Source organism: Lodderomyces elongisporus, chromosome 7 (assembly GCF_030384665.1).
Source record: "Lodderomyces elongisporus chromosome 7, complete sequence".
NCBI classification, from domain to species: domain Eukaryota; kingdom Fungi; phylum Ascomycota; class Pichiomycetes; order Serinales; family Debaryomycetaceae; genus Lodderomyces; species Lodderomyces elongisporus.
The window spans coordinates 346,276-359,306 of NC_083679.1; the positions used below are offsets into that span (position 1 = coordinate 346,276).

Consider the following 13,031-nt stretch of genomic DNA (forward strand, 5'->3'; position numbering starts at 1 on the left):
TCTTTTCGCTCCTCCCCCCCCCCCCCCCCCCCCATCACTTCCACTTAACAGCCGCCTAATAGTTTCGTTCTTTTTTTTTGTTTTGTGTTACGACATCAACTATTTTCTATCATATACTTTTTTTTTTCTGATTCCTTCTTTGACGCCTCACGCTTTAACTTATTTTTTTCCAGAACATTCTAGAAGACAACGAGTAAAGTGAGATGATATACTTGGTAAGCACTGATTTGATTTTGTTTTCTTCTTACTATAAACAGAAAAAAATAAAGAAGTTAAGGGAAATGAAAAAACAAATAAGAGCAATAGTTTGTACTTTCTAGAAAGTGAATACATCCACACTTCCATTCCAACCAAAATTCACAAGACAGTTTTCCTCCTCCTCCTCCTCCTTCGAACCCCCCTCCGCCTTCGCCTACCTGGCATGTAATATAGTGAATGGTATTTTGTAAAAGTATTTATAAAAAAGGTCGATTTTTCAAAACAGATTGAAAATATCTAGCCCTGTTGTTTCTGTTGCGAAATCTAAACACCGATATCGAGGCGCAGTTGAAAGATGATCGGAATACAGACTGTACCTTACAAATTTACCAAATTCCATCCTTCCAAAAGGAAAATACTTGAAATGAAGAAGTAAAAGAAATAGAAGAAGTAAAAGAAAAAGAAGAAGAAGAAGAAGAAGAAATAGAAGAAATAGAAGAGGAAAAAAAAAGCACGTGACTTGTGACAAAAAAGCTGACATTAAAGTGTAGGTCATCATAGTTTGAGCAAACCCGTGTCGCTTATTATATATCTGACAATGTTTGGCAAGGAAAATGCATATTAGTTTGTATATGATGAATGTATGTATAAAGACATATATACATTACATATTATTGTTAATCTCTCTCCATAATTTTTGTTCTAGATATCGTCTTTGATGTTGAAGAAGGGTGGAGGAAGTGGGAACAACGGAAGGGAGGAGGGGTTAGGTCCAACTATGAGTCAATGTATCACTTTTTTGCAGTATTGTCTCAGGCGGAGGAAGTAGGAAGGAGGAGGACGAGTAAGTGAAGTTGAGTGGTGGGAAAGAGCGTGTTCCTTATTTGTAATCTAATTATTATGTACATGCATAGATTAGGAGAGTAAATATGAAAAAAGAAAAGTTTGTGGAATAAGGGGTGGAACGTGTTCAAGTAGAAAAAACAAGGAGTGAATTTGTGAGTATATATATATGTGTATATATATATGTATATATATACTTGTGAATATGTATATATATACTTGTGAATATGTATATACTTGTGTATATATGTGGGATGCTATTTTTAGAAATAAATATCCTCTTTACCAGACAGAAGCTGAAAACAAAATTCGTATACCTGTTAAAATGTCAGCATTTGCGGCTTCCATAAACTTCCCATCCATATTATCTTCTTTCCACCACTTACCTAGATAGTATCTACGAACCAAGTTAAATGAAGGAAAAAAGAACATCATTTACAATACACTATTTCAATAGTGACTATGCTGGTGAGAGGCCACAACGAGAATGATATGGAGTCATTCGCATGGACACCCCTTCCCCCAGCTCTCTCTCTCTCTCTCTCTCTCTCGCCTTGCCCTTCCGCTTCTACCCTCTCTCCCTCCCTTCATAGCCAGCATTGTCACAGCCCTTTTTTTTTAGGCTTCGTCTTTTTCTATTTTCTATTTTCCATTTCTATTTCTGTTGCCTTTTTGTTTTCTTTTTTCTTTTTTTCTTTTTCTCTACTCATCTACTTTCGCTTTACATTTCCTGTTTCTGGCTCGACTTTCCATTGGGAAATCCATCAGTGATGAAACTGACGATGACGTTATCGTAGCCTTAGCTTAGCTTAGCTTACTTTAGCTTAGCTTAGCTTACTTTAGCTTAGCTTAGCTTAACAAGATTAGTAGTAGTAAAACTTTGCAAAGTCTCTTCATCTAGTGGTACAATATTGATGTTATTGATGCTGTTGTTGTTGTTGTTGTTTCTTTTTTTTTCTGTGCAGTGGAGAGATAATATCAGCACCCACAACCTCAAGCGAAATAAAATATATTGAAAGCTAGTTAAAAGATAGAAACTTAAAGAGACTTAGAGAGAGAGAGAGAGAAAGAGAGGTAAAAAAATATTATAATCAATTGCTCCTAACCATTGACCAATACATGAGCAAAAAAACACACACACACACACACACACACACACAGTATTGAGCTAATTGAGACAAAGACACAGCTCAGTATCGTCCATTCTCCGTTTCTCTTCTCCTTCTCCTGCTTGTTCTACTTATTCTTGTTACATTTTATATTCCTTCTTCTCCATTTACTAGTCAATTACATTATCAGTAGAGAAAAATATTTAACTTATTGGTACAATGTAATCTAACAAGATCAGTAGAAATATATATATATATATATATTAGAAAAAAAGAAGGTCTTTACCGATTCCACAGTAAACCTCTTCCCTCCTATACCTCAAGTACAAGAAAGATCCGACCAATATCTGAAACGACAACAAAAACAAAGTCAGCAGCGAAAAATAAAAAAAATAATTTAAAATAATTTAAAAAATAAATTAAAAAAATAAAAAATAAAATATACATATATATTGTCTCTCTCTCTCTCTCTCTCTCTAACTGTGTCTCCCCTTTTAAATCACGCATCCCTTTCACGCACACCACTAAAAATAAAATTGGACCATTTACACCCGTTTGAATCAATACTTTTTTAGACGAAAAAATAAAAAATATAAAACAATAACAATAACAATAACAGTGGCAGTGGCAGAGGCAGAAGAAAAATAAAAGAAAAAAAAGAAAAAAAAGAAAAAATAGATATTAGAGTGTGTCTATAGGTGAAAGAAAAACAACCATATACATTAAGCATCTTCAACACATCTATTTATCCTTCTTTCTCCCAACTACTTTCAACTTTCTTCTGCAACATATCCACCAAATTAACATAAAGGTTGGACTATAAACAGTCAAACACACTTTCATTACTATTAAATATACAATGGAAAAACAAACTACACCCGTTGAGGAACAAAATATGTCTGAGAAGGAGGCGTTGTACCACCACTACAACCAACACCAACAGCAGCACCAGCACCAGCACCAGCAGCACCAGCTTAGCCCATATCCTTCCCAACAACACAAAGGACAAAAAAAGAGTTTAACAAAAAGAATCACCACCACCACCACCACAACAACAACAACCAAAGTAGTAGTCATCAAGGCACTATGTGTGCTAGCCATCTTATCGACGCTATTCTTTTATCTATCATCCTACAAGTACTGTCACCACCGTGAGAATCAGCAAACAAATAAAAACCATCACGCCAACCACCATGACAATACCCATGGTAATAACCACAACAGTAGCCATCGTGCAAAACACCATGATAAAGAGGTTGATTTTTTCCACTATTCATCACCAATGAGACAAGTCAGCCCTTTACAAATGGGCCCACACCGTATACCAGAAGAACAAGATAATAAGCAAAACACGGCAATGACCATTGTCGCCAAGAGAGCTGATAACAATACCACAACCACCTCAGGTAACAACAATGGTAACAACAACAACAACAACAACAACAATGATGGAGGAAGCAACGGTAACGACTCACAAGGCAATCAAAATACATTCAATAATGCTGCCGAAGCAACTGCAACTGGCGAAACCACAACCACTCCCTCGTCCTCCTCCTCCTCCTCCTCATCCTCTTCATCATCATCTTCCCTGTCTTCTACGTCATCTTCATCTTTTGTTTCCTCCACCTCGTCAAGAAGAACTACAACTTCATCATCTAGCGAGACATTTATCAATAATCCTACAACATCAACATTTGATAATACACAGGGGGAAACTTCTGCTACATCGTCATCTGAAACAAACGATTCCGAGTCTCTGTCGTCCTCCTCCTCCTCGGTCTCAAATGGACCAAACTCTACTTCTTCGTCAGATATCCCAGCAGAGACGGAAACAGAAGCAGAGACAGAAGCAAATTCATCCAACACCTCATCGTCTGACTCTTCAGCATCCTCCTCTTCATCTCCATCGTCTTCAGACACCACCACCAGCAGCAGCAGCAGCACCTCCACCACTTCCTCAGCAGACACAACAACCAGTGCCAACCAAAGAGTCACAACAATATCTAGTGTTGAAAGCGGCAGGACAGTAGTTGTCACTCAAACTACTCTTATTTCGTCATCGCCAACCTCATCCAGCGACAACAACAGCAACAAAAATTCAGATTCTAATGGAGGCTTGAGCCAAACAAACAAGATTGTGGTTGGTGTTGTTGTTGGAGTGGGTGGTTCCATCTTAATCGGCCTAATCTCTGTATTGTTCTACCTAAAGAGAAGAAACAACAAGGATCACGAGGGTGGTTGGACATTCTGGAGAAAGAATGAGAAATTGGGCAGTGACGAATTTTTGAATGGAGAGTTGGGTGTTAGAGATAGAAATATTAACCAAGGATCTAACTTTTAAAGATAATCAAAGTGATGGAGAAAAGAATGAAGCAAAGCAGAAAAAAATAATGATTAAACAGTAAAAAAAAAAACAGTTTTAACCACGCTTCAACAATATACCAATGTGAGCATTGAATGTTTTGGATGAAAAAAAAAAAAAGTGATACCACATGGAAACCCAAAAACAAACACGAAAAGAAATTGAACATCATGGAGGAAAATTAAAGGTATAGAGGATAGAGATCAATGACTACTTGATAAAAAGCGAAAAGAACAAATAAATTGAAAATTAAAAATTAGAAAGGAAAAAATGAAAAGTCTTTTACTGGTGGGGAATAGTTGAAAATCTGAACCAATAGGAAGTACAAGGGTAACTTAATTCTATTGAGCTTGAGAAATGTTTTGGATAATTGGTGTGGAAAAATTTGAAAGAGAATTGTGGTAAAGACCCTTTGATTGAAAGAGAGCAATATGGCTGTCAAAGATTTTAGAAGTTGGTGAAATGTTTTACATTGTAATAGCTTTAGAGTTACTAGAGGAAAGAAGCAGAAAGAGTCCAATACAAATACAATATATACTTCAATATATACATATCTAGATCGTGAAATGATTATAATTTTAATTTGATACATTAAATACTATTTATCAATATTCACACCATGTAATAAGTTACAACTACCATTGCTCAATAAACTATTTCTAGTTAATTGCGAAGCTTCTCTTTTGCGCAACGCGTCGCGAGTCTGCGCGATACGTTGTAAATTATTCTGTTTTCTTTTTTTGTATTATATTTTTTTCTTTTTCTTCTTGTTTTTTATTTTCTATATATATATATATATTTTCTACAGTCAAACCCGCCTGGTTGTGGTTGTTAAACGTAGAGAACAATTGATACACTTTTCTTTTTCAATCTTTTCCCTAATCAACCTTGTTCTTCAACCGTTTCCTTTTCTCACCAAAATTTTTTGGTTTTTTATTTTGATTTTGATTTTGATTTATTTTGGCACATCATGAATAGTGTATCAGTATATCAGCGACTAAAACCCGATGCAAATCATACCTACAAACTAATTCAACTTCCACCATCGCTCCAAAATAAACTAGAACAGGATACAAATCATTCCTCACTAAAATTGGAACTAAAGTCAAACAAGGGTCATGATAACGTTGTTATATGTACTGAGAACGAGACTTTTAAACTTCGGCAGAATAATCACTCAAATACAATCTTGCTCATGCGTTCAATGCATAATGAAGATACCAATAACAAAATCGTTAAAAACGCCAAAGCCACCAATGTCACTAGTGTCCAACCTCCTCAACAAAATTGGCTTGTTGGATTTGCCAAATGCCCATATATTTACGAACTAGCTCCTGTAAAAGGAAACATTAACATACTTGAAATTCCCATACTTCATCCTAGCATGTTAAATGATCTCAAAAAGTTGTCAAAATCAACTAATTTTGCACAAAGCCCCAATAAGCAACAATTACTAAAATCCAGCTGCTGTTCAAAGACAGAGTTCCAACATCTACTTATTGAACACCTCATTTGTGAAATTCATGGCCATTGTTTCCGAGTTTCAAGAAGTTTGGAAGTAGAAATCTTGTTCCATATCATCACCTTTTTGATTAGCCGAAATCAGCTCTCCGAATTCAATTTACAAGACTTGAAAGAAGTGGTCAAACTGAATCTGAACTGGTCTAGTTCAATGGTTTATACTGTTATAAAGAAATATTCGTATAGTGCTGAATCCACAAACGCCGAAGCAAATGATTTTGAAATTGTTGACACAAAAAACGAAATAAGTAACAATGCTCCACGTACCCTTGATGATGCAAAAATAGTCAAACTTTTCGGCATTGTTGAACTTGGGAAAACCTCCACAACTATACTGACTCAGGAGTTTCTCCTAAACTGGAAAACTTCGCTTCCTTCCTTTTACAATGTCCCTCTAGAAATCACGTATTTACTAGGATATTATGTTACCATCCAACAGGGCCATATCCAATATATAAACCCGGACAATTTGAGTTCCGACTTGGGCACCCGATTTAAAGAACTATTAAATATAGTGAAAATATGGCCATACGAGGAGTTTGTTAGTTTTATTGAGCCGTTGGTGCCGAAGGAGAGGAAATTGGACTCGGTGATTATCAAATATGGAAGAAAGAAAAGGTTGGGTCGAGACAAGTTTGTTGTTTGCGGAAGGTGATTGATTGCGAGATTCTTTAAGCTACTGAACTGTTACCAGGTTTACGAATTAGTCCTCCCGAACAGCATTTGGTCATGTCGGTACTGCGCAGATTCAACAACAAAAAAATGAAAACGATGCTTGTGTATAGCTTAAGAACATATTGTTCATTGCTCATAATCTGTTTGTTTTTGTTTTTGTTTTTGTTTTTGTTTTTGTTTTTGTTTTTGTTTTTGTTTTTGTTTTCTTTGATTGGTTTACAATGATTAGTCTTTTTCTCTGGTCCTTTAACCATTTAATCTGCTCAACGATCCTATATTTCAGTGTAGTTTCACTGTGTAAAACTATAGCTACTTTAATTTTTTTATTTTTTTACATTTTTTTTTCCCCACAACTTCTGCTTATCTTTGAATAATTATTCATGCATTTATAGATAAAACATTTTGTAACATGAGGATAATGACTAAAGCGAATTCAAACTTACAAATTTGTCAAATAAGTCCATTATCCTGTAGATTTTGAGATTTTCGGCCTTTTTTTTGATTCCCTTCTTTGAATCTTTACACCTCATTCACCCTCGCCTTTGCAAAAGCGAGGAGCGGAACAACATTTCGGCTCCTCCTCTTTTTTTGGTTTTTTTTTTTTGGCTTTTTATTTTTTTTTTCTTATTTTTTGTAATTTTATTGTTTTTTTAATTTTTGATATCAAAACATGTATACATATGTATATTCCATTTTTTTTCTTCTAATAACTAATCAAGATCATTGTTACAACAAGGTTCACTCCATTTTATCACCGATATAAGCAGACACCACCATGTCCACTTCATCGGAGTCGACGTTCCTCATCTCGTTAATTGTAAGTTAGCAATCAAATTTGTGTCTTCCCTTCTTTCATTATTTATTTATATTTTTCATTCTTCTTTCATTATTATCATTATTATCATTATTATCATTACCACTGTTATTGTTAATATTTTGTTAATGCTAATTATTGTCGACTACTAACAAACTATTTATCCAAGAGTGGCGGATGCGCAGGTATAGCAACAGATTTGGCGTTTTTCCCTATTGATACTATCAAAACCAGACTCCAAGCTCGCGGTGGTTTTTTTCAAAACGGAGGGTGGCATGGCATCTACCGTGGATTGGGCTCGTGTGTTATTGCGAGTGCACCACTGGCCTCGTTATTTTTCATAACTTATGATTCAATGAAACGAGAATTGCAACCATACATCCCGACTGCAGGTGTTCGGCATATGATTGCAGCCTCAGCGGGAGAAATCATGGCATGTATCGTGCGTGTTCCTGCCGAAGTTATCAAGCAGAGAACTCAAGCGTCGCATATGGGATTGACTTCAAGTTGGCTGAATTTCAAACATATTATTGTTGGTGGAGTTGAAGGTGTGAAGGGCTCAGCAAAAAGAGAAGGGATCAGAGGTTTATATCGAGGTTGGAATAGCACTATAATGAGGGAGATACCGTTTACAATGATTCAGTTTCCACTCTACGAGTGGTTAAAACGTCAATGGGGTAATAGTGCCACCGACAATATAACTCCCAAAAGTACCGCCACCACCAGCACTAGCAGCACCAGCAGCATCACTAATAATAATAATATCATTACTTCTAATACCATCACTACTGCTGGTACTAAGGCTCTGACCCAAAATTGGTGGGATAAGTATATCCCAGTAGGTTTCAAAGGTGCGGTATGTGGAATGCTTGCCGGTGGAGTTGCAGCTGCATTGACTACCCCATTGGATGTTATCAAAACACGGATAATGCTCAGCGAGGGCAAGACTCAAGGCATTGTTAAAATTGTTAAGGATTTGGTCAAGCACGAAGGATGGGGAAGTTTGTGGCGTGGCGTCGTGCCACGAACCTGCTGGATCAGTTGTGGTGGAGCCATCTTTTTGGGGTGTTATGAGTTGGTCCACAATGAATTGATGAAGCTCGATGGAAGAATGTAAATATGCTAGTGGTTACTTACGTAAGTATATGTAAATAGAGGGACAGATAGACGGAGAGTAATTGAAAAATTTATAGATTTATAGATACAAGAACTAGGGGGAAAAGAAGGGGAATAAAGAAAGTAATAGTTTGATTATAATATCCTGTGTTGAATCTCGAATAGGAATGAAATACGTGTTTTTATATCACATTGCCATCTTTTATCCACACTCAAAACCACCTTATACAGATTACATTGCATTGCATATAGTATTGACTAGGTCCGCTTTCCCTCTTCTTTTGCTGCTCATCTATTTTGTTTTGTTTTTTTTATTCTTCTTCATCTTTCTTCTCTTCTAGCATTCTCAGGAGTGATTACTTTGCTGCAAATGCAATCTGAGATGTAAGACTTGACAAGAGCAAGTAGTATAGTGCATAAACTCGGTCCGAATGACCGTAGTTTGCGTATTCTGAGACAAATCCAATGTTGTACTGCATATAGAGTTTTTTTTACATCGGTATTTTCATTTTGGGGGGAGAGAGGGGAGGAAGAGGAAAAGAGAGAAAATGACAGAGAAAGGGAAAGAAAAAAACAAAAAAATAAATAAAAAAGTTCAAGATAAAACCCGAAGACTGGAGTTTAAAGGAGTTAGTAATCATCTCCTCCTTCTTTCAACGCCAGCTTTATTTAACAGGAATTAGTACACAATTTATTAAAAAATTTTGTATTCTTTTCTTTTTCTTTTTTTAACAAAGGAAAAGAAAAAAATCTGTTCTTATATCTACATTTTGGAATCACAACTACTTGGTTACTTACAATAGTCGCCTTTCATTATTTCTGTTGTTAAAGGATCAAAATTTTTTTTTTTTTTTGTAAAACAATTGCCACCATAGTATATTCAATACTTTTAATAAATACATTTGGTAATACGTTTACACATTTAGCGATCCATTCATCAATTCACAATGTATAGACTGGCCTTGAGATACTTCAGGCAGAATCTGCACCAAGTTTGTCATCGTCAACTTTCAAATTCGGCAACTAGATCATTGGCCACTTCAGCTTCTCCATCAGTAGCACAAGCCAAAACTACCAACGAAGAGGCTTCTTCCCAAAAACCCTTGTCTTCCACTACTAAATTGGACACAACTACCGGTAATATCCATGTTTCCACCCCTTTGGAGTCGCCGATCCAACCACCAGAGGGATCTTCCATATCTTTAAAGTCTGCAACAAGAGACGCTTCCAAATTTGGTACTCGTCCAATCTATCTCGACGTGCAGGCAACAACGCCAGTTGACCCTAGGGTTTTGGACAAGATGTTGGAATTTTACACGGGACTCTATGGTAATCCTCACTCATCAACACATGCATACGGTTGGGAAACCGATAAAGAGGTTGAAAAGGCTCGAGAACATGTAGCAAGTGTAATCAATGCCGACCCAAAGGAAATTATCTTTACAAGTGGTGCTACAGAGACTAATAATATGGCTATCAAAGGTGTGCCACGTTTTTACAAGAAAACCAAGAAACACATCATCACTACTCAAACCGAGCACAAGTGTGTATTGGACTCGGCTAGACACATGCAAGATGAAGGCTTTGATGTGACTTATTTGCCTGTTAATAAGGAAGGACTAATTGACTTGGATGACTTGAAGAAAGCCATTAGAAAAGATACCATTTTGGTCTCAGTGATGGCAGTAAACAATGAAATTGGTGTTATACAGCCATTGAAAGAGATCGGTGAGATTTGTCGCGCAAACAAGGTATTCTTCCATACCGATGCAGCTCAGGCATATGGTAAGATCCCAATCGATGTGAATGAAATGAAGATTGATTTGTTGTCCATTTCGTCACACAAGATATACGGTCCAAAGGGTATTGGCGCATGTTATGTGAGAAGAAGACCAAGAGTGAGATTAGACCCTATCATTACTGGTGGTGGACAAGAAAGAGGTTTGAGGTCAGGTACTTTGGCACCACCTTTGATTGCCGGTTTTGGAGAGGCTGCCAGATTGATGAAGGAAGAGCACAAGTTTGACCAGGATCATATTGAAAAGTTGTCAGCTAAGTTGAAAGATGGTTTACTTTCAATTCCATCCACTATTCTCAATGGTTCAACCAACCCAAAGTTCCAATATGCTGGCTGTGTTAATGTCTCGTTTGCTTACATTGAAGGTGAATCATTACTTATGGCGTTGAAAGACATTGCTTTGAGTTCTGGTTCGGCTTGTACCTCAGCAAGTTTAGAGCCCTCTTATGTCTTGCACGCATTGGGAGCCGATGATGCTTTGGCACACTCTTCGATCAGATTTGGTATTGGAAGATTTACTACAGAGAATGAGGTTGACTATGTGATTCAGGCAATCAACGAGAGAGTCGAGTTTTTGAGAAAAATGTCGCCATTATGGGAAATGGTGCAAGAAGGAATTGATTTGGATTCTATCGAATGGAGTGGCCACTAAAAGTAAGGTGGGTATGAGTTGATGATGATGTAAGATGTTGATGAGCAATTTGTATTTGTCTTTTGTATTTAAACTAGAGGTTATATGTATATATGTGTATATGTGTATATATATATATATATCCATTGTTTCATTTTTTTTAGTTTTCTATTATCTGCTTTAATCTTATAGTTCCAAGAGTTAAAGAGGTGAAGCGTGTTTTTTTCAGCAACTTTACTGTTTATTTTCGTGAAAGCAATAAAGGAAAGAAAGGGAAGAAAGGGAAGAAAGGGGAAAAAGGAAAGAAAGAGAATAAACAGAAGAAAGGGAAGATATTTATCCTTTCACAAGCGAAGTCGGCATTTCCATGTTTGTGTGGGGGAGGAAAGGTTACTAACTATGATGATAAATTATTTTTTTTTCTTCTTTAGCTGCTCCGGTTAACGCACAACTCGTGATCCTGTACCGGTCTACCACAGAAAAAAAAAAAAAAGAAAAATATGACTGAAATTTTCTTCGAGTTTAAATTAAAGAATACTAAACATTTTTAACCCAGAGTTCCTTCCTCCATTTAAAATTGCCCTTATATTTATACCTTCTTGAACACCCACCCACTCGTTCTAGGTCAATTAGTAGGTACATACATTACATCTACATTTTTTATATAGTTGAGAACAACCACCGACTCTACCCCAGCAATAATTTAGTATAGCATAATATAATATAACAACAAACGATAACGATAACAACAATGTCAGAAGTTACAAAGACTATTACCATCCTTCCAGGTGACCATGTTGGTGCAGAGATCTGTGCTGAGGCAATCAAAGTGCTCAAGGCAATTGAATCCTCTACACCTCACCAGAAAATTAAATTCGATTTCAAACATCACCTTATAGGTGGTGCCGCCATTGATGCTACTGGCTCGCCACTTCCTGACGAGTCTCTTGAGGCAGCCAAATCGTCTGATGCTGTCTTACTCGGAGCTGTTGGTGGTCCTAAATGGGGAACTGGTTCTGTTCGTCCAGAGCAGGGACTTTTGAAGATCAGAAAAGAACTCAACTTGTACGCCAACATTCGTCCTTGCAACTTTGCAAGCGAATCATTATTAGAACTTTCACCTTTGCGTTCGGATATTGTACGCGGCACAGATATCACCATTGTGCGAGAATTGGTTGGTGGAATCTACTTTGGAGAGAGACAAGAACAAGAGGAAAGTAGTGACAGCAAGACAGCTTGGGACACGGAAAAATACACCGTTGACGAAGTCACGCGTATTACTCGTATGGCTGCATTTATGGCTTTGCAACATGAGCCACCACTTCCACTTTGGTCCCTTGATAAAGCCAATGTGCTTGCTTCTTCAAGATTATGGAGAAGAACAGTTGATGATGTCATTTCTCGCGAATTTCCACAATTAAAAGTGCAACACCAATTGATTGATTCAGCAGCAATGATCTTGATCCAAAATCCAACTAAATTAAATGGTATTGTTATCACATCGAATATGTTTGGCGATATCATTTCAGATGAAGCCTCGGTGATTCCAGGCTCATTAGGTCTCTTACCCAGTGCATCATTGGCATCTTTACCAGACACAAACTCTGCATTTGGATTATACGAACCATGCCATGGTTCTGCACCAGATCTAGATGAAAACAAAGTTAACCCCGTTGCAACTATCTTGTCTGTCGAAATGATGTTGAGATTGAGTTTGGATTGTCTCAAGGAGGCAGCTGCATTGAAAGAAGCAGTTCAACAAGTGCTCGACTCTGGTATAAGGACTGCTGATTTGAAAGGTTCAAGCACCACCAAGGAAGTCGGCGATGCTATTGCCGAAACTGTGACCAAGATCTTGAAATCACAGGCTTAAATGGTGAATATAGATGTATTAGTTTCTTCAGAGTAGAACAAAGTTTTTTTTTTCTTAATGTTTATTTATTTTTTTTTATTTCTATTCGAGA

General features: G+C 36.9%; 5 protein-coding genes across 5 annotated transcripts; all 5 read left to right on the forward strand. All coding sequences in view use genetic code 12, as the record gives it.

Annotated features, from left to right (window-relative positions):
* Positions 1 to 3,432: 3,432 nt before the first annotated feature.
* PVL30_005084 (uncharacterized protein) lies at positions 3,433 to 4,491 on the forward strand (the record flags this gene model as incomplete). The annotated part of the gene is made up of 1 exon (XM_001523279.2): positions 3,433 to 4,491. The coding sequence occupies one exon, from the start codon at positions 3,433 to 3,435 to the stop codon at positions 4,489 to 4,491; it is 1,059 nt and encodes a 352-aa protein (XP_001523329.2).
* Positions 4,492 to 5,482: 991 nt separating this feature from the next.
* Positions 5,483 to 6,688, forward strand: DCC1 (Ctf8p and Ctf18p associating protein; the record flags this gene model as incomplete). Its single annotated transcript, XM_001523280.2, has 1 exon — positions 5,483 to 6,688. The coding sequence occupies one exon, from the start codon at positions 5,483 to 5,485 to the stop codon at positions 6,686 to 6,688; it is 1,206 nt and encodes a 401-aa protein (XP_001523330.2).
* A 795-nt stretch (positions 6,689 to 7,483) lies between these two features.
* Positions 7,484 to 8,639, forward strand: PET8 (S-adenosylmethionine transporter; the record flags this gene model as incomplete). The annotated part of the gene is made up of 2 exons (XM_001523281.2): positions 7,484 to 7,525; positions 7,692 to 8,639. 2 exons carry the CDS (start codon positions 7,484 to 7,486, stop codon positions 8,637 to 8,639), a joined length of 990 nt encoding a protein of 329 aa, XP_001523331.2.
* Positions 8,640 to 9,585: 946 nt separating this feature from the next.
* Positions 9,586 to 11,088, forward strand: NFS1 (cysteine desulfurase; the record flags this gene model as incomplete). The annotated part of the gene is made up of 1 exon (XM_001523282.1): positions 9,586 to 11,088. The coding sequence occupies one exon, from the start codon at positions 9,586 to 9,588 to the stop codon at positions 11,086 to 11,088; it is 1,503 nt and encodes a 500-aa protein (XP_001523332.2).
* A 730-nt stretch (positions 11,089 to 11,818) lies between these two features.
* On the forward strand, positions 11,819 to 12,940 carry LEU2 (3-isopropylmalate dehydrogenase; the record flags this gene model as incomplete). The annotated part of the gene is made up of 1 exon (XM_001523283.1): positions 11,819 to 12,940. One exon carries the CDS (start codon positions 11,819 to 11,821, stop codon positions 12,938 to 12,940), a length of 1,122 nt encoding a protein of 373 aa, XP_001523333.1.
* Positions 12,941 to 13,031: the final 91 nt, after the last annotated feature.